Source organism: Pipra filicauda, unplaced genomic scaffold, assembly GCF_003945595.2.
Source record: "Pipra filicauda isolate LSUMZ 115617 unplaced genomic scaffold, ASM394559v2 scaffold122_size2191957_pilon, whole genome shotgun sequence".
Classification (NCBI taxonomy): Eukaryota; Metazoa; Chordata; class Aves; order Passeriformes; family Pipridae; genus Pipra; species Pipra filicauda.
The window spans coordinates 912,010-932,626 of NW_024103685.1; the positions used below are offsets into that span (position 1 = coordinate 912,010).

At 38.1% G+C, this 20,617-nt stretch overlaps 1 protein-coding gene across 5 annotated transcripts in view; it reads right to left on the reverse strand.

Annotated features, from left to right (window-relative positions):
• WDR64 (WD repeat domain 64) overlaps window positions 1-20,617 on the reverse strand; it is a 68,886-nt gene that overhangs the window by 21,023 nt on the left and 27,246 nt on the right. For all 5 annotated transcript variants that reach the window (XM_039388700.1, XM_039388690.1, XM_039388694.1 and 2 more), the window contains 5 exons: window positions 19,588-19,667; window positions 12,886-13,025; window positions 4,225-4,351; window positions 2,150-2,298; window positions 989-1,112 (listed from right to left, as the gene is read on the reverse strand). In XM_039388700.1, coding sequence (XP_039244634.1) covers window positions 989-1,112; window positions 2,150-2,298; window positions 4,225-4,351; window positions 12,886-13,025; window positions 19,588-19,667 — 620 coding nt within the window. The remainder of the gene's footprint in view (window positions 1-988; window positions 1,113-2,149; window positions 2,299-4,224; window positions 4,352-12,885; window positions 13,026-19,587; window positions 19,668-20,617) is intronic.

Sequence of the window (20,617 nt, forward strand, 5' to 3'; positions counted from 1 at the left end):
CAGCCCAGGATAAAAGACTTCTTCTTACTTTACTTCTGTTTCTGGATAGCATTATCAGGGAGCAAGCAGAGTGTGAGAAGACTTCAAGTTCTGACCTACATCAATGAGCAGAGGGACCTGATTGCTGGACTTATCCCACAGAGCTACTGGGGAGAGGGAGCTACAGAATTTTCTTAAGTGATGAAATTATTATATATAACTTTCCTTTTGTAAGACTTGACAGCATTCACCTTCTGTTGTGCTCTTAAGATCCATAATGCGTGCAGTCTCTGCTCCCAAGCAGAAACAAGAAATATCAGCCAGTATGCTGTGTGGAAAAGGCCATCCTCTCCTATTCATGTGAGGCAGATTTCATATATTTTATATATTTTAATAATTCAGGTGTGTACTCTTGAACATTTGAATGTGAGAATTATTCAGTCATGTTAACAAATCAAAAATTATTAAAGCTTCCTGAAGAATTCAGTGTGCATTTGTGTATTGGTGAGGTCTCGTCACGTTACCTCAAACTCATGCACCCTAAACAACAGATGTGAAAAATTAAGGAAAAATATATCTATCTATCTGTATCTATCTTTTAGTGTTCAGTGACTGCAGACACTATAAAATTGAGCTTAGATAGTAGAAAATTTAAAACCTCCCATTCTTTATCTGCAGCTGTTTAGTTATAGATCTAGATACTAAGTCTTATGAGGAAACAACTTTTCAGACCAAGAGGTTTGGAGACAGTCTTCCAGAAAGTAACAGATTATCAAAGTACCAGAGCCCAAGCAGCCAAAAATCGCCGTTCTGTGAAGCACCTATCAAATAAAACCCAACCAAGACACCCCCCCACACACACCCCACAGCCTTTCCACAGACTGGCAGCTGTGCATTCAAAATTAATTCTGCTGTCACTGAGACAGTCAAGACAAAGAGTTCTGTCTGCTCATGTAATATGTCATTAAAAAAATGTAATAAAAATGTAGTAATTATTTAATTGCTTTACCATCACATGCCCCAGTAGCAACATAAAAACCATTTATTTCAATGGCTGCACAGGTCACTTCAGTATTCACCCCATGTGGATCTTCGATTTGATATATCTGATATCCTGTTTCTAGGTCCCAGACCTGAAAAAATAATATGATAATTATTTGTAATACATCCTCTAAAACTTGTCACACAATGTGTTCTAATGTAATTGGAGAAATGACTGTCAATAGCGAATTTTCACTTCTTGTTGTCTCTGTTTCACATCTCTGTAACATCTCTGTTACAACAGCACACTACCAAGTTCTTTTACTGAAATACTAGTGTATTTTCCCTGAAAATGTCCCTGTCCCCAGAGAAGCTATTCAGGCAAGGGGAGGCTCTATGTAGTATGTATGCTGTGAGAAAGACCCCTGGTAATTCAGAGAGATTGATGTTAAATCAAATGAGTATTTACAGTGCAAAAGCAAAGAAATCTAACTAGAAAGGATGGTTTCAGTTAGAATTTCGGTGCAGAATATAAAAATCAGACTTTACATAAACATTTGTTCCAAAAATGTAGGAACTATCTCCGGTCATTATCTAATTCTTTTAGAAATTTAAGCAATGCCTCAAAAAGTTGGTTGCTGTAGTGGGATAGCTCAGATTCAACTGGATTTATGAAGCACCACTGATTTCATATGCAGTGTCTGGATCTGATTTTCTGCAGCACCAAATGCCCCAAACTATCTTGTAATTGTAATCGTGTAGCCATTGTGGTCTAGGGAAGGCAGGGTTTACAGTGACAAATAACATCTTTACTGATTGCATAAACTGAACAAGCCTATACACAAACCAGCTTTTTTCCTCAGGAATGGCACACATCACCAGCTGGCCCAATAAAAGATGCTACCTGTCCCTACAAATCTTGCCATCTAACCTACCAACAGCTGATGAAAACTACAGGTTCTTGATACCTCTGATGATCACTGTCACACTGTTAAAAAGAAAAGTTGGATCTTCTGAACCCAAATAGGGTTTATCATGGCTACCACTTCCCTGGAAGTAAAAAATAGCCACAAAACCAACACTTAGAATAATAAACACTAATAACTTATCAGATTGCCCAATAAATTATTCGAGACAAAAAACCTGAGACTTTTATTTTTCAGTATAAATGGTGACAACTTACACTCACCTTCAGTATTGACTCAGTGCAAATGGTGAGAAGCTGGTGAAGAGTCCTGTTGTAAATCAGAGCATTGATGCTTTTCTCATGGGTTTGTGGCAGCTGTCTTGTATCTTCTATCACGTTAGCTAGGGGATAAATATCAATGACATCTGAACCTGCACAGGGTGAGAGAAGTGAGAATATATATATTTTGTCCATAGTATCAGGTACTTTCCCTGGACATAAAAGGATTTTATGTAAACCATAGGGTTCGTTTGCGTTCTTCTGAAGAGGCTAAGGAATATTTTCTGTTTCTTGAGAATACCCGTTCTCTGAAGCAGAAAACATTCACACATGCTCCCAACAAAGCACCAGTGAAACAATGGCTAAGTATTTACCTGCCTTCAACAACCATCTGCCCACCTTTGATAGGATTGATTCTCTGACCGCAAATTACTAGGAGTCATGAATCCCCTAGTCCCAGAGTTGGTTGGCATGGAATAGAATGAACCCAAATAAATAAAAATCTAACTGTGAGATTTATCACTAAAATAAATTCTGGTATCTGCTTTGTTCTTACAGACAAAGCAATTCTATCTGCAGGGAATGATGACGTCTTTCCCGTACCTTCCTTTATACAGCACTGAGAGTCTGAACGGTGTTTTCCAGACACCTTCCAGTGTTCTTGGATTAGAAGAGTTGCAAAGACAGAAGCAGATGGGAACAACAAGACAAAAGAAAGGACAAGGTCTGTACAATACTCTTAAGCCAGAATGCACATGCAGTATCACTGCCGATCTACCAGCAGAGGAGTAGCAGTGAGTACACAGCAAAGGATGAAATTGCCTAATCCCTGGTGTAAATCCAGGCACAGAGGCCAGCAGCTTGGAAAAGGCACAGAAGGAAAGCTATGGCAAAATTTGAATGAAGCATGAAGGTGAGCCATGATTTATGGATGTTATTGAACTACTAAGTGAAAATCACCTCTGTAGAGCCAGGTACATATCCATGATAATTAATTATTTACAAGGGTAAAGTTACCTCATTTTGTCAAGGATTGATCTGTTTATATTCTCTACATTACTAAGCCTTGAAAATCTCACTAACTTAAATTTGAACTAAAGATAGTAGCTGTATCCTTTAGTAATCAAAAGATTCAGCAGAAACTACCAGTTCACTGAAAATAAAATGTTTCGCATTCATCTGAGATTTGACAAGCTTTGCAAGCTTTGTGCCTTGTTTCTAATCCAAGGACAGAAAAATCTGTCTCCAAAGACAACTACCTTATTTTCCTGGTATGACTTAGGCCTCTATAGTCCCAGAAGAAGCTCAAAGCTGTTTTTTTTTAGTGACTACATCTCTGGGGCAGACAAACCCTCCTGGTTTCAAGAGTCTCTGTCTTAGATACAGAAGACTAACATCCTTAGTGACAACTAAAAAGGTCTGGTCCCTCAGAGATTCCAGGCTCCCTGCTACAGAGTCAGCAAACAGAGTCCAAAATTGAGTTCCCACAATATTTTATCTGAGTCCCACAGAACTCAGATTGAGTTCCCACAATATTTTATTCCTCATCAGTCAAGCAGTACTTCTGTTGACACCACAGATTGTGGGGCTGTCTGTAGCTACTGAGTTAAATAAGGAGTTTGAATATACTTGTGAAGGCTCCATAGAGACTTTATGTTGCTGTTTTGACCTCCAAATGGGAGGAGGAGGGTGCTAGAGGAATTGTTAGGGGAAGATCAGCAGCTTAGTAGCTTTCAAGAAATGACAAGTCTATAGAACAATATCTGTAGTTTAATTTTGCTATGGGAGGCTCACCTCGCCTTCAGAGAAGCCTTTCTCATTTCCTTCGGTTCTTGCATTTAATTCCTATGCTGCATATTTTCATGCATATTTTGATATTGAAATTAACACCAGATATAACCCACTTTAAAATGATCTTATTGTGCAAATACTCTTGCCTCTCAGTATTCTGTATATTCTCATATACTCTATTCCTGAACTCAACTTCAGTTGTATGCAATCATAAAGGAAATCACCATAAAAGAAATTGCATTCTAGGAGAAGAGTCATGCTCTCATACATCAGCTGCAATAACATACCAGTGATAAGTATGCCGTGATCATTGTCAAATACCATGGGAAAGGTATCCAGCTCTTCAGGGCTCACTTGATTATCATGGAAGACCTGCAGTGGTGCAAGGGTTTGTATATCCCACACTCTAAAAACCTAGAGGATGAGAGAGAAGAGAAAAGCTAGTTCTGTATCCTGATTGGATTGTCAACTACATTTTGTTTCTATGACAGTAATATTATAGCTTCCAATATAAATCACATTGTTAAGCATCCCAAAATAAGCAATACAAATATCAGAGGTATCTCTTTACCCATTCTACTAAGCATAAAAGGCACAGAAAGTCTGAATTTTGTAATCTGGGCCTGATAAGTCCACAGGAGAACCAGATCTTATGAGAGTTGGTTCTACTCCTTAATGACAAGATGTCTCCATTGTGTCATAATTTTCAGTCACATACAGGTAAATGCCAGTTGTTTAAAAACTTATATTTGAATTGAACTATGAAATGGTGTGCAACAGTACGCAGATAAATTTCAGAGGGTTCTGGATAAAGAAATTCCTAAAACTTTTAAATGACAGCAGATGTTGAAGAAAATCAGGATCAGGACACATTGCAGAAGTACCATTTTTATACATCTAAAATTCTTGTGTTCTCCATAGGAAAATGCTACCAATCACAGTCAGGGTACCATCCTCTGAGAAGCACTAGAGGGATTAGATGTATTGGTTCTCACTTTCAGTTTCAACAGAAAACACAGCACCTGCTTTAAACTCTCGAATTGCTCATCAATAATCGTATGTTAGCAGCACTTATTCATCCTTCCTGTTCAAAAGCTGTGTTGAACTTACTGCTATCCCATGCAAACTGCTCTCAAGTCTACAACTTTCTCATGAGGGGAAGAGGAGGGGCAGGTACTGAGCTCTTTGCTGTGGTGACCAGTGACAGGACCCCAGGGAATGGCCTGAAGTTGTGTCAGGGTAGGTTTAGGTTGGATATTAGAAAAAAGTTCTTCACCCAGAGGGTGGGTGGGCACTGGAACAGGCTCTCCAGGGAAGTGGTCACAGCACCAAGCCTGCCAGAGTTCAAGAAGTGTTTGGATGGTACTCTGAAACACATGGTTTGACTCTGAGGGATGGTCCTGTGCAGGGTTAAGGGTTGGACTTGATAGTCCTTGTGGGTCCCTTCCAACTCAGCATATTCTGTGATTCTGTGATTCTATAAAATTGCAAGAATCCATGATTTAATTTCTCAGATCCCATGGCTTTCAGTGTGGTATATTTCCCTGCACAATAACCCTACTATGCTCTCAGAAGTTATTCTGTCATCACATCTGCCTGCAGTTCTTATTTACTTGCTAAAACTGTGGAGACTTTTATATAGGCATTTGTGCAAGTTGTTTGTATTCATTTGATTATGCTACTATAGGTGGGGCTGCACTTTTAATTGGGATTTTAACAGAAGACACGTTGGTACAATGTTTTTATCAATATTCTGAGTGTTGTGGGCATTGACAAAAGTCATAATCTGATTTTAAAGGATGTTACAGTGGATCCAGCAAAATTCAGAAAAGGAAGGGAAGAAACAGATACGTCAATCAGTGTTTAAACAGAGCAACTTTGGCAATTCATGCATGAGTGTTTAAGAATGTTAAGTAGAAGAAAATTTCTCCTTAATATTTTGTTTGTTTTCAGAAAAACTCAAAAAGGACTCTGAATAACTTTTCACTGAGATTAAATTTTCTCTGAGAGAGTACTGAGTCAAAAGAATCACGTCCATCACATTTCTCTGATCAACTTGTGATTACATTTCAGGAGTTCACTCAGACGTGCAATTTCTAAAGCACGCAAAAAGTAAAACAGGCATTGAGAAGACCTGAAAAAGGAAATCCATTTGAACAGAAAAAAATTACGGAGCTGTTCATCCAGCTGAGAGTAGAACAGCAAAAACCAGAAAACGAATCGGTGATGAAAGCTGAGAAAGTTAGGGCAATATTGCAGGTGGATCACCAAGCTCAATTCTGGTACACTCACAATTAGAGCATGTAAAAACAGGTGTAAGAGCCGAAGATTAATCAGAAGTAGGTATCTATGGAGATATTACAGTCAGGTGAAAATCATAAATCACTGAACAGAGATATAATAACCTTTCCATAAACATCTCCCAGATCTGCTATAGAGCTAGTGAAGTTACACAAAACAAAAGTGAAGACAATTCTAATAGTCTCATGGACTATTAGAGTTAAATTGGTCAGTAAGTAAATATGGATTTGATGTTTTATCAAAGCAATAAGAAAAGAAGGTGTTTTTACAGCACAAATGAGTATAAGAGCCTCTTACGCTATTTATTGCTGCTTGTTCAGCTGTTAATGCCAGTACCACATTGAGAAAATGCAGTTATTTAGAGTGACAGCAAAAACCTAGGCACATCACAGCATTCATAAATCTCTTCCCTTCCTTATGGCTGCCTCCTTTTCCCAGCCCATGGGCAGGGATGGAGAGATTACATAAACCAGTGTTCCACATGAGTAACTCCCACACAAGGAGTCACCAGCATGGCCCTGAGATACAATGTCACTGCTGTTCATCTGCATCAGCCCACATGACTGTGCAGGAATTCATGCATGAAGAGAGGCAACAAAAGGCATGCTTATTTAGAAATTAGGAGGTGACTGGGGGGAGTTGTCTGACTGTTTCACTGACAGTAACTTTACTGTCCTACTTATTCATTGAAGAACGTCCCACAGCAGCCTGAGAAATGCCAGGAATTCCTGAAGACCTCTGAAAACATATTCTTTATGGCAAAATGCTTCAATACTGTGTCTTCTGAAATAAAAAAATAGACTATATACAAGCAAACAAAACATATTAGGGAGGAGAAGGAGTGTGGAAAGAAAGAGCTTCAAGTGCTTTTGGAAACAACCCACTGTTTCCACCTTACAGGAAAATTTGAGCTGTACTTCCAGCAACATTATATCTACAACAGTGGATTACATTAATGAAAAACTTGGTTTGGTTTAGTTGTTAGCAGAATTGGCCTTGACCCACAGATAGACCTTTTAAGAGTTAGCAGAGCAGGGATTCTTGCCTGTCTTCCCACACTGTGGACAGCCTTCTTCCCACAGTCAGTGGATGCGCTGGCACTCAGTGGATGCACATGGCATCTCTTTCCTATCTCTGCTGCAACAGCCTCAGCAAACTATGCTGTCACTCTCTCCAGGACTGCAGTCTGGATCAGTTCCCTCTGTTCTGGGATGTTCTTCTTGTGTCGTTCATTTTTGAACCCAATGGCAAAACCATGTAGTTACAGATGGAATTTCCACAGACACTAATAGAAATTGGGAACCAAATCCCTCCAGAATTCAGTGGGGGTTCTTGCCAAAGCCTTCTGAGATCCCTTAACAGATTTAAATGTGTATATTTGCATTCATAAACACTTTTCTTTTGAGAACCACCTTCCTTTAAGCCCTAAAACTCATAACATAGAAAAGAAGCCTGAAATATTTTTTCCATCAGCTTTAAAGCCTATCTTTTATGAGCATGTAAAAACAGCAACACACCTCTCTTCTAATTTTCTTAATCCACTCACAGAGGTAGACAGAGAGCAAAAGATTCATCTTAACAACTAAAACATGAAGAGCAGAGGGAAACAGAAAAAAGATGGCAAATAGGCCCAGAAAAAAACTGGTAAATAAATCTTTTATATAGTCTTAGTACAATAAAGTTTAGGCTCGGGAACAGTTATCTCCTGCTGGGTTGTTATGAGGATGCCACTGTGGAAATACGCTTTGATTTTGGAAGAAGAAAATCCTCTTGTTCTCCTTTCTATCTGTAATTAACTGAGATAGGGAAGGACTAAAGAATTTCAGGTTTTGCCCCTCCCTCTTCCCCCGTCAAAACATAATCCCTTCAAATTACTGCTAGTTAAGAATAAGAAAGTGAATTTAAAACACTGTTCTGCATAAAATATCTCAACAACTCTCTAGAGAAAACAGTAGCGCACTTTTAGTGCTTCCAAACTCTCACATCATGCTGATACTTTTTGTAAGTTAAGGAATATTTGTTTTTTGAAAGAGTCAGCTTTCCTCAATCACCGAATGGTGATGCTGCAAGTCTTTAAAAGAACTTATGAAAAAAAACACTTATGCAGGAAAATCCAAAATCCAAACACTCTTGGGGCAGAAAGAAGTTGCATTAGCCAGAGCATTCACTGTAGGTATAGACAGGAAGAGCAAGCAATAATTAAAGCTGATTTTCTGTTGAAGTGTTTAGTTTATCTGCCCCTATTTGCTATATTGTTCAACTGTTTGACGGGGTCATTGAAGGCTCCATGGTCTAAGCAAAAAAATTTACAAATTCATACAGAACACCTGAACCCTTAAAGACAAAAATCACCAGGCATGAATGTCAAAATGCAGTTCTGCTTGCCGAGTTATTTAATAGACTAAGTTATCTGCAGAGAGTGCCGATGTGTGTCTTGTGATCCCTGAAGGTGATCCTGCAAAGTGCTACAACTCCCTGTAATAGTAAGAAGACTTAGGAACAAATTAATGTCAATGGGATTATTTGTGAGGTTAAGGCAAAGAGGATTTAGCTGTAAGCACATTAATGCAATGTGGTGCAGTAGATGGTACTATAACTAGTGCCTTATAGAGACAGTAATTTGGCAAAGTTCAAAATTATGAGCATTTCAAATCACTTCATCAGACAGTATAATTAACCTGGCAATATATAAAGGTAGTTTCCTTTTCCCAAACATGAATGGATCCTGGAGAGAAATCAAACTGTTATATGCAATAGTCTAATTGCACAGTAATGAGTGTGAAGGATATTTACTGGGCGCTGCGATTGAGAGTGTGTAAAGGTTCTGTATGTCTGTCTCTATAGTCTGTGTGTGGTGTGCTGACAATAGATATAGCTGACCACTAATGCAAAGATAAAATAATACTCAACACTTCTGTAGAACAGTTTCAGTGGACATTTAGATGGTGTGGGGGTCAGAAAGAGGAAGCAAGAAGTGTAGGACAGAGAGGTGGCTGCCCATGAACACCTGGATCAGTCAGGTTCCTCCTGTCAATCTCCAGCCAGTCTTAGAATGATTCTCTCACCTTAGACATAGTTTTTGAAGTACAGAACAGCTGAGGTTTGAAGAGACCTCTGGAGGTCACCTTGTCTAACTCCACTGTTCAAGTGAGGCCACATAGAGCAGGGCCATGTGCAGATGGATTTAAAATATCTCCAAGGACAGAGACTCCACAACCACTCTGAGAATCCTGTGCCAGTGCTTGGTCTTCCTCACAGTAAAAGAAGTGTTTCCTGATGTTCAGACAGAATCTCTTGTGTTTCATTTTTCATTGCCTCTGGTCCTGTCATTGGGAGCCTCTGAAAAGATCCTGGTACCATCTTCTTTACACCCTCCCTCCCGATATTTATATACATTAATGAGATATCCCTTGAGACTTCCATAGGCTAATTATGTAGGGTTTTTTTAAAGACTACCCAAGACACAAAGTAACTTGAATTAAGGGAAATGGGAGAGGAATTAACAGAAAATTGAGTAAGTTACATGAAAATTCTGAAGAATATTACATTTTCTTGAAGGATTATGCAATATAAGAGGAGAATAAAATTCTTAATATCTGGGAGAAACAAATAAACCAAAGAGAATGAAAGGACAGCAGCAAGGCAACTTTAGCTTTCAAAGCAGTATACAAAAAATGTACCTTATATAGATGTTGCCACATAATTTTTATGAAGAATGACTGGAAGAGATTTCCCAAATACCTCTTTTTCAAATTATCTAAATTAAATTTAATATTGTTGATATACAGTACATTCCAGTAACAGCCATGATTAGCAATGGCTTCACATAAATTAAGCATTGTGCTTCCAGCTGAGCTGCTTTCATTTTTCAGGAAGACAAATGACTGTACTATAAATATATCCTTAAAACAATGTCAGGTGCTTTCAAAACAAGTTAGACAAACATCCACACTAACCGGCATTGATACAATCACCTACTCAGTTCCAGACAAACAAAATACACATATGACTTCCCACTGGGATATTGAACAGCCAGTGTGCCATTAAGCAGATCTGGGAGAGAGGACTGGAGACTGATAATGTTAAGGTTTGAGTTAATTTGCGAAAGTCAGAAAACACAAAAATTAATAACATATCTTACTTTCCTTTATCTTCTCTGAAATGCTAAAAATCTGCCCTTGAGTTCTGTAAGAATAAAGCTAACATAGTTATAACAGAGTAATTTTGGATGACCAATTTTAGCAGGGAAGTGTTTATGTGGTTGCATTATGTTGGCTGCATGAAATTTTGAAGAAATTATGAATGGAATGATAACTTCACATGCCCTAGAAAGGAGATGTGAGAAATCCCTGTTTACTGCACTACTCTCCTGCCATATGTAAAGGTGTGCATTCCTCTTTCCGTTTAGCTCCCAGAAATGAAATTACTTCTAAAAAGAAAAAAACCAAAGAACATTCCCTTCGCTGATTTAAAACAAAGGCTTTGTGCTGTTAACAAATGATACCGTACGGTGGTATAAAGGCGGGAATATATTCCTTACATTAGCCCTACTGATCTTCAAACAAAACTGTTTGTTTTTATGAATTGACGACTGTAAGCTCAAATCTTGCTCACCTGACTCACTTACGTAGCCTAATTCAACCAAACCCATCACTGGAGATGTTCTAGTAAAATCAATGAAAAAACTGGTGTAGCAAATTTTGGCTTTCTGACTTCCATTAACAACTCAAGTAGGCAAGACATGAAGTTGTAGCCTATACTGTTCTAGTTGTGGATTCTCAGCCTGCACTAAGTGAGAGAGAGTGGTTGCCACTGCTTCACAGCCCTTCAGCACAAGGGCTATACAGTCAGGTCTGGGCTCTGCCATTAGCCTTAACCTTATTGTTTCCACAGACTGTAAGATCGTCTTTCAGATAATGGCCTTCTTCCTGCCACATCTCCAGGTTTAATAGCCCCTGTCCCTACAAGTGCTTTTTTCCCCTCAGTGCTTCCTGAATGCACTCAAACAGTTCTGTTATATTAAAAAAATGGAGCAATAAATGCTTCATGATGCAGGACAAAAGTAAGAAGGAGAAAACTAATAATAGAAAATATAGAGGGCAATGAAGGGAAGAGTGACAGGAAGGAGATGAAAAAATAAATACAGCAGAGTTCCTATGCAGCATTCTTCTATCTGAGTTGGAGCATCAGGTCAGTTTTCTTTATGTCTCTAACCCACAGATTGTTCTCATAGTAGCATACACTCTGTAAAAGTAATTCTTCAGCTGACTGTGCCCATTAAAAAAAGTATAGCCATTTCTACGAACATAGAGTATTGGTATTTGTAGAAAAATGCTGTAGTGCCAATGTAATAACCAGACAGATCAAGTACCTTTACACAGATCTTGCCTTGTCTGGCTTGAAACATCCAATTTATGTCATAATTCATTGTCTGTCTAGTGTATCCTGAAGCATCTGAGGATAATTCCTAGCTGTAATTTTGAGTCCAAAGGTGGCACTTCTTAAAGGACTTACATATTCTACTAGCATTTCTCATCAATAAAAAAATGTTGCTTTAGTGCTTGAATAAGCCATATTATTTTACTCTGTACTCCCCCAGACCTAAGCAAAAAGGTGTAAAATAGTGGGAGATACATTCCTCTTTTTATAACTCTCAAATGAAATTACAATTATAAATCGAGAGAATAAGCTGTTGCAGCTATCTTGGAAAACATGTTTCCTGAAAATTGCTTTAGTGGCTTCTGCAGAATAATTCCAACCAAAGAGTTATATACATTTGTATTTACCATTATATACATACACTTCTGCTTTTATGCCAATAACCCAATCTATGACTGCAATATGCTGGCACTTTAGTGAAGAGTCCATATGTTATGCAAAAACCTGACTCCGTATTTTGGTGCATTGACACAAAGAATGAGTTAATAGGTTCAGACAAATTTAACAGTAATTACTTTTTGGAAATATTTTCAAGCAAAACATAAGTCAAGACAGACACACTGTAAGCGTAGTTGTGATGAATGTGGTTCCTTTTGGTCTGTGGCATATAATTTAACAGATAATTGTGGTTGTGGGAAATCTCAGCACAAGATTTTGAGCATGTTCCTATGATTAGGAACACATCAATATTTCAGATCTAGTGAATTCACTTAACTGAAGGGCTGAAGAAAAAGACATGGTAGTGGACTACAGTGGTAACTGCACCTACGCACACTGTTATCTCTTAAGGTCTTCACAATCTTAAAGATAAAGAACCACCACTCTCTGGGCCTGGCCATCCAGCCAGTTCTTAACCCAACCAGGAGTGCACCTGTCCAAGCCATGAGCTGCCAGCTTTTCCAGGAGAATGCCATGGGAGACAGTATCAAAAGCTTTGCTGAAGTCCAGGTAGACCACAACCACTGCCTCATCCAGTAGGTGAGTCACCTGGTCATAAAAGGAGATCAGGCAGGTCAAACAGGACCTGCCTTTCCTAAACCCGTGCTGGCTGGGCCTGATCCCTTGGTTGCCCTGTATGTGCTGTGTGATCGCCCTCAAGATGATCTGTTCCGTAACTTTGCTGGGCACTGAGGTAAGGCTGACAGGCCTGTGGTTCCCTGGATTCTTCTTCCAGCCCTACTTCTATGAGGTTCAGAAAAGTGTTTTACCTTTGCACTGGAAAGGCTGATGACATGTTGATCTTTTTCATTGGTCACAATTTCCACAACACTATGTTTGTGTCCAAATAGCTTCCCTGTAGGCCTAATATTAACAGCAGGATTCCACAAACGAAGGACTCTGTCATTACCTGAAGGAAAAAAAAAATAAAATGCATATAGTCAGAAAGACAGAATAGTCACTGGAATTACAAATAAGCTTTGCAATGGAGAGGTTGTTGTCGATTAGTCTTTGCTTTCATTCATGTAGGCTACTCCCACATAAGGATGTGAATTTTTCATTCTAGGGGCTGGATTCCAGCTTATGTTTCATTGCTTATCCCCAGACGTAATAAAAACACATAACTGATCAGCCTTTCAAAGCCTTTTTATTTTGATAGAGGCATAGCAGGGACACTAAATGGGACTACATGGACTAGTCTCATAGGAGCAGAATACTTTAATAGAAATAGAACTGGGGCTCAGTTTTTTTTTCCTTTAAAAATGTAATTTAGGAAAATGTCAAAATAATTTTTGTGTCCACTTAGCCAGAACAAGAAGGGATAACCACCTCTATGGAAGAAGATGAGCGTGCAGAAAGGAAGGCAAATGGGCATGGAAGTTGAGGGCAGATAGGAAACAGTAATCAGTGATGATTGAGTCTGTCTTGAACAGAAAGATGTTAAAAATGTATTAGTATACTCCTGGGTTTACATATACAACTGTGAACACAGTTGTACCTAGTGTGCTGAAGTATTTAATATTTTTTGCAGGAGTTTTAAGAGAACATGAGCCCAGTTTAAATTTCAGATTAATTAATTTATATTTTTACTTTCAATTCCTGGTAAATATTGCAATTGTACAGATTGCATGTAGTTAGCTGAACACTCTATTTTGACACATAGTAAAAGAAACATCCACATTTTATCTAGACTTCAGTTTGAGTTTCAGTTTTCTCTTGGCTTAAATTGAAGAGTAAAAAGCGAAAAAAACACAGACTAGGAAGTACATGCCCCAAGAGAATATTCATCCAACTTCAAGACTAAAATGCTCAGCTCAGTTTTGTTAATAAACATCCTTAAACTTGTTCAACCTACTGTCATTAGTCAGCCCCTCCATCTCTCTCCAGAAATCTATTCCTTTCCTTCTTGATACAGCAAGATGGGACTCATTTAGGAGCACTCTATCTCCCTTTTTCTCCATTAAACAATACTGTTCCCTCAGTTAAATTGATTCCCCTGTTTATGTGCCTTCTCTCTAAATGAGAGAGGGTCACTGGAAGAATGATCTACTCAAAAAATAGCTGCAACAGAAATTTATTTTGGTTTTTGCCAGCTCATTTCACAAGTGTGACTGAGAATTCAAACATGCAAACAGCTGTACCAGCACGATGGAAGGAGAACTGCAGAGGAAAGGAGAGCCATGGCTAAGTAGCTGACTGGCTGTAACTTCAGGGGGAACCAGTTTCTTTTTCGGGGTGATCTTCAGGCAAAAATACCCTAGATAATCTGTATATGCTGTAAGCATGGCAGGAAGTAGCTTAAATGGGTTATAACTGCACAAATGGTTTATGAAGCTCTTTTTGATGGGGAAATTGCAGAACACAGTAGGTCCCTGCTCACCTCCTCAGATGTTGCCTTGGGCCATCCTAGACATATTCTGCAAGTTAGCAGAACCCTCGTGACCAGGTCAGTATACATTAGTGAGAAAGAAGTCCATGGGAGTAAAACTCAGCTTGCAAACCTTCCATGGAGTCAACAGGAGGACACAAAATACAGCAGACAGAAGCCTTCAGTGAGACTGATAAAATCAATTATAACGTCAGAGCAAACAGACATTGCTTCAACAACATCCCTGCTAGCAACTCCAGATGCAAACTATCATGTAATAGGATGATGGTGAACGAGGTAGGGGCTGTTGACAATATCTGATCAACTTGACTACCTGCTTGCTGTGCTTTTGAGGAATGGAATCTTTCTTAGTCTTCCTAATTGCTCTGTTCTTTATATTCCTGAAGTGATGGGCAGATGATTGAAAGGGCAGATGATTGAAAGGGCAGATGATTGCCCTTTAATTGTGGCACAGAGAGTTTATTTTAAGAGTAGAATCACTTATATATGTTATTTCCTTGAGATATTAACAAGAAAAAACAAGTGACATTAGGAAAGAAAACCTCTCCCTAGATTAAAAATACTGTTTGCTTTTCACGTGAAATAGTGGATTAATTTTAGTTCCTTTCACTGATGTGAAGATAATGGTAGATTTTGTTATAGTAGATTTGCTCTCTTCCCTCTTTCTGGACTAATGCCAGATTGGCCCTAACATTCACTGCTTCACTGGAACATTTTCTGGAACATTTATTCGCTCTGTGCTCCAAATATACCTCCAGGATTCAGAATCCTGATACAGAAAGCGTGGGTACTAAACACATCCAAGAAAAGCTTGAAGAAGATTATCTGTCTACATATCCAACAGCAATTTTTTAACATTTTGTGAAATCAATGATTTGAAACAAAATGGCCTTAGTTCAATGTAGTCTCTTCCAAGATGAATAACTATAAAAGCAGATCTTTAGGGTTTTTTGAAAAGTCAGACTCTACAACCACAGCTCTATTCTAGCTATATGGTATGGACTCCAATACCTTCTTCGAAAACTTCTTTGTCAAACTGTCTCTCTTGCTTGCAGTTTTGTAATTTGTGTGGTATTACAAGTCTGCTGAGATGTCTGCATTTCAGTGGTGTTGAAACCCACTTGAGAACAATAACATTTTTGAATGGAGAATATTAGGCTTAGCTTGGCATCCTCTGATAGATCAGAAAATAAAAATATAATGCCTGGTTTCTTTCTAAGTTGCTACATCCAGGCAGAAGAATCCCTTATCTGTTAAAACAACTTGTTATTCCTTCAAGTCTGTCTTTTAAATAATCTTGCCTTATAATGTCTGCAAAACCTTTTCAGAAGACTTAGATATCTGGTAAACTAACACAATTCAAATGTTTATCATACTGACAAAAATTTAAGGTTTTTTTTCTTTGTGCTGCCTTGTCTGTCTTCATATGTTCTTCTTAAATTTAGACTGCATCATAGAAAAGAGTTTGCTATGCTTCTGAAAGCAAATGCTAGAGGAGTTCTGGGATGTGATCTCTCTAACTAGGATTTCTGGGAATTCCTGAATATGTACTTCATTTGTTCCAGAAATTCACAAAGGATACAGAACAAGCACAGAATCACTTTTACCAGTCTTAATCTGTTACTGCTAGATTTAGAAATCACTAGCTTTAATTCTGCTTCATTGCTCACAGGAAAACAATAGCTAGATTTGAAGAACTAATAGGGTTAGAAGTTGATGTATAATTTAAAACCAATCATCTCCTGCTTTTATATGCATATCTAATTTGATTTTAACTGCAGTTGTTGCCACAGGTGATGATTAAGACATAGCTGGAATTGAATCCAGAATAAGAAGAAAACCATGTCACTTTACTATTCAACATAATATTAATGCAAAATGCTACACAGAGAAGTTATTTTAAACTACTGTGGGCTTCATATTTTAGACCACTATGAGGCTTTTATAATATTACTGCTTAAAGTCTAGCTTTTAGAAGAAAAAAAATGAACTCAGTACCAGGTTTGCTTTTATTTTATTCAGTATTATAAATGTCAAATATCTGGAAGACAAAAGTAGGTTGTGTCACATTACTGACAAACTCACGAGCATAATTAAAGAAACCTAAATAAATGATGGAAGCATAAAGGTGTTAAAATATGACTTTTTAAATAGTCACTGTAATAATATATCACAGCATGTAGCATATAATTTGTGCTATAAACACCTAGCTAAATAACATTAAGTTTGGTCTTAGTACAATGGTTAGCAGGTTTATCCCAGCTAAATACTTTATAAGCTAGCCTGCAATCAAAGGTTGGATTTTTCTTTTATTTTAATTGCTGAATGTGACATATAAACACAGCTTTAACAAACGTTTGCACATGTCACCAAGGAATCTATATGTTATGATTCCTGAATTATTTATCTGTTCTGGTCTTTGATTTTTAGGGTATATTTCAGATAAAATTGTAGGCGCTTCCATCAACGCTGCCTCCGTACAATCCTAAACATCCACTGGTCAGATTATGTGACCAATACATCTGTTCTAGAACAAGCAGCAATCACAAGTATAGAGGCCATGTTGCTGAGAACACAGCTGCGTTGGGCAGGGCACGTCTCAAGGATAAAAGATCACCGCCTCCCTAAGATCTTGCTTTATGGTGAACTTGCCACCGGCTGCCACACAAGAGGAGCCCCGAAGAGAAGATATAAGGACTCCCTGAAACAACATCTCAGCCTTGGCCATATTGATCAACATAACCGGTCTACTCTGGCCTCAAATCGGGAGGCCTGGAGACACACCATCTATAACGCTGCTGCTTCCTTGGAGAAAGCACGCAGGACCACTCTTGACGCGAAAAGACAATGCAGAAAGATTTGTGCCCTGCAGAATATACCACCTAAGGAGTCTTTCTGCTGTGCCTTTTGCAGCCAGACTTGTCTGTCTTGTATTGGCCTTTTTAGCCACCAGTGCGCTTGTAACAAACGTGAGTAGAGCCCTTCCCAAATCTTCGTTTGCGAAGCCTGGCCACGATGATGATGATTAATTTTAAAAAGTTTAATTATCTCATTAACTGGATTATCAACGTGTGTTTCTCATCCAGTCAAAAGAGAGGGGTGACTTTTAAGATACAGAGGCAAACATAGTGTGCTCTAGCCTGACAGTGTGCTGTGCCATTGTGAGCAGTGTATTCTATTAACAGAGCGCAGAATTCTCAAGCTCAGCTTTTGAAGGCTTTATTAGATGGATCTCCCAAGACCTGTATCCTCCAAACATCACAGACAAATACATTTCAAAAATGTCAAGCTCTATTTTCAACTGATGAGAATATTTCCTTCTGCAACTGTCACTACTCCAAAGACTCTTCCAGAAGATCACTGCTCTGATTTTTGTTCTAATAGACATCAATGTTAATTGATGATAAAATGTCATCCTTGTTAATTTTCACTTTGCTATGTTACAGAAAATATACTTCTTTAATCTCTGCACAATGGTTTTAGTCTCTATGTGATATGTTTTTCCTGCCCTTTTTCCATGTTCAACTAATCTTTCTCAAAAGTGGTTCATATCAATCATACAGTGCCTTCCAATACAACACGAGGTTTCACTAGTGTCACATTCAGAGAAGTTAATTCTTTGTTACCTGCAGAACAGATATTTCAACTAGGACATGTACCTAGGGCAAGTATTGCTGCATGATTGTCCTATTCCTATGCTCTGCCACAAGTGTTTACTACTGGTCATTGACAAAGAGGGAAGAGTGTGTTAGGCAGACCTTTGGCCTGGCCTACCTCTGTTGTTCTTATTTTCTTAGGAAGTTTATCCATATTTTTCTCTTCTGCCTATTTCTGTAAGAAGAATTTTCAGTGTGTAAAAGCAACTTTTACTACTTCCTGTGTAATTGAACTTCTGTCCCATTCAGACACTTCACCCTGATTTTATTACTACAGTAAAATCCTCCAGTTCTATCTGTGGGAAATACTAATCACATTTTGTTTTACAGGACCTCCTTACTTTATGTCATCAGTAAATTTCTCCAGATTACTTTCTGTGACAAGGTGATCAATGTAAACAGTATCTCCTCCAAGGCTGAACTTCAGAATTTTCACTAATAACTTTTCTATGGCCATATTGCTTTTCCTTTAAATCTTGCATGTAGAAAATCAATAGAACTGTCTGATATTTATTCTGATGTCTGTCACAGTTTTCCCCTTGGTATACTGTTACAATTCAACATGAATTGCATTTTTTTCCCATGTCCAGGTCTTTTTCTATTCTTTTTTTTTTTCAAGTTTATTTTACTGTTGTGTATATTATCAAGGCTGCACAGCAGAGCCTTGGCTATTTTTTTCTTCTTGTTAAATATAGATGTAAGAATTGCTATGTGTATTATTGCTATTTTTAACAGACTTTTAAGCAAAACCCTTATACTGAAGTCTTGTAGAAAGGCAGCATCAATGTTACTCCAGGGCACCACCCTGTCAAACAGAATATAAAAACAAGACTGCTGCCATCCTTCAGCCATATTTCTGAAGCATCAAATATAACCACTGCAGTAAAAGGCTCATAAAATTATTGGATAACAGGGAGGAAATGGATGTAAGAGTGCTATTTCTGCAGTCTGCTTTAGGGGAAAGAAAAAACAGTAACACACTTTGGGAAAACATGATCACAGAGAAGATGGAAAGTATTAAGATGGGCCAATGTGATTCCTTAAGATAGGACAGGATGGCCAAAAGTGACAGGATGGAAACCCTGCTGATACTGTAAGGAATAATGTGTATAACCTGGCTAAGACAGTCACCATTGTGACTTGGAAAGGTACTTTAGAGTAGTTCAATATACTGTTTCTCCTGTTTTATTACATATAGGATACTTGAATCAAACCCAGACAGAGCCTTTGAGAGATTCCTGTCAGGAAATATATCTTTTCAGAGTAAGCCTCCCAGCAACTAAAAGCAAGATATCTGTTTCCTATAATTTAAGACAGAAGCCATTATTTAAATTCTTAAGACACTATATCAGCTGTATTTGATCTTATCTAATTGGGGAAAAAAATTCACAACAGCACAATCTCTTGGAAAAAATCCCAATACTTACCTCCAGTGACAACGACTTTTGCCTTTCTACAGTATGTGAAGGCATTGACTCCTCTAGGGACAGAAAATTCCCTTACAGGTCTGCAATCATTAATAAAACAGTTAATCATGTAAAAACATAAGGAAAATACAGTCTACAATTATCCCACCTTACTTTTCTAGTTTAGAATAGCTGTGTACATAATGTATACAATCTCCTGTTAAAAGAAAATTGATTTATAACAGAGACTTAGAGTGATTGATGAAAGAGGAACACAGTGCACTTTCCATTAAGGAACTAAATATCCAATTTGTACACCTGAATTCTTTAACAGGCAAACTCGAAGCAGACTCCTGAAATGGTAGCTGTTGCCAAAGTAAGCCTGCGCACGTGTCTGAGTGCCTAAAGCATTTCATCACTGAGGAAAAGTACCAAAGCAACTGCAGTTGCCTCTTTCAGACGTGGAGGTGTATTGCAGTCTTGATGTTACATTAAGTGTGTGCAGTTACTTTTCTGTTGCTTCTGCACAATGCATAGTCTTTATATTATCTATTTTGTGTTGTGTAACAGGATGAAGAGACCACAAGTGTCCGAAACTCCATTGAATTATTCTGTTACATTCACTGCTAAAGCGCAAGAATGCAAACAGCCAACACAGACTGAGACTGACTCAGTGTCCCTTCTAAATCCACCCTTTGGAAAACTTCTGTTTGTCTCTCCAGGTTTCATATGTTGCTAATAATGAGTGAATATTTTATTGGTTTTTGGAATCAGTAATAGCATAGTTAACACCTGTCACTCCCAGGAAACAATGACTGCCTGTGTAAATAAGTTATACAGAACTAAATGAAATCCAGACAAGTATTAGTTCCTTTATTCCAGGCTAAACAGTAACCATTAATATTGAAAACCGTAAATTGGAGTGACAGTAAATTTGAAGAAAGACTCTGGAAATCTTGAGGATTAATGAAAGAGCTTGTTCTTTCTAGGCAGGTGTAAATAAAAGGCCGTCTGCTCACTATTACTTAGAGGGAGCAAAGCTTTTTTACCA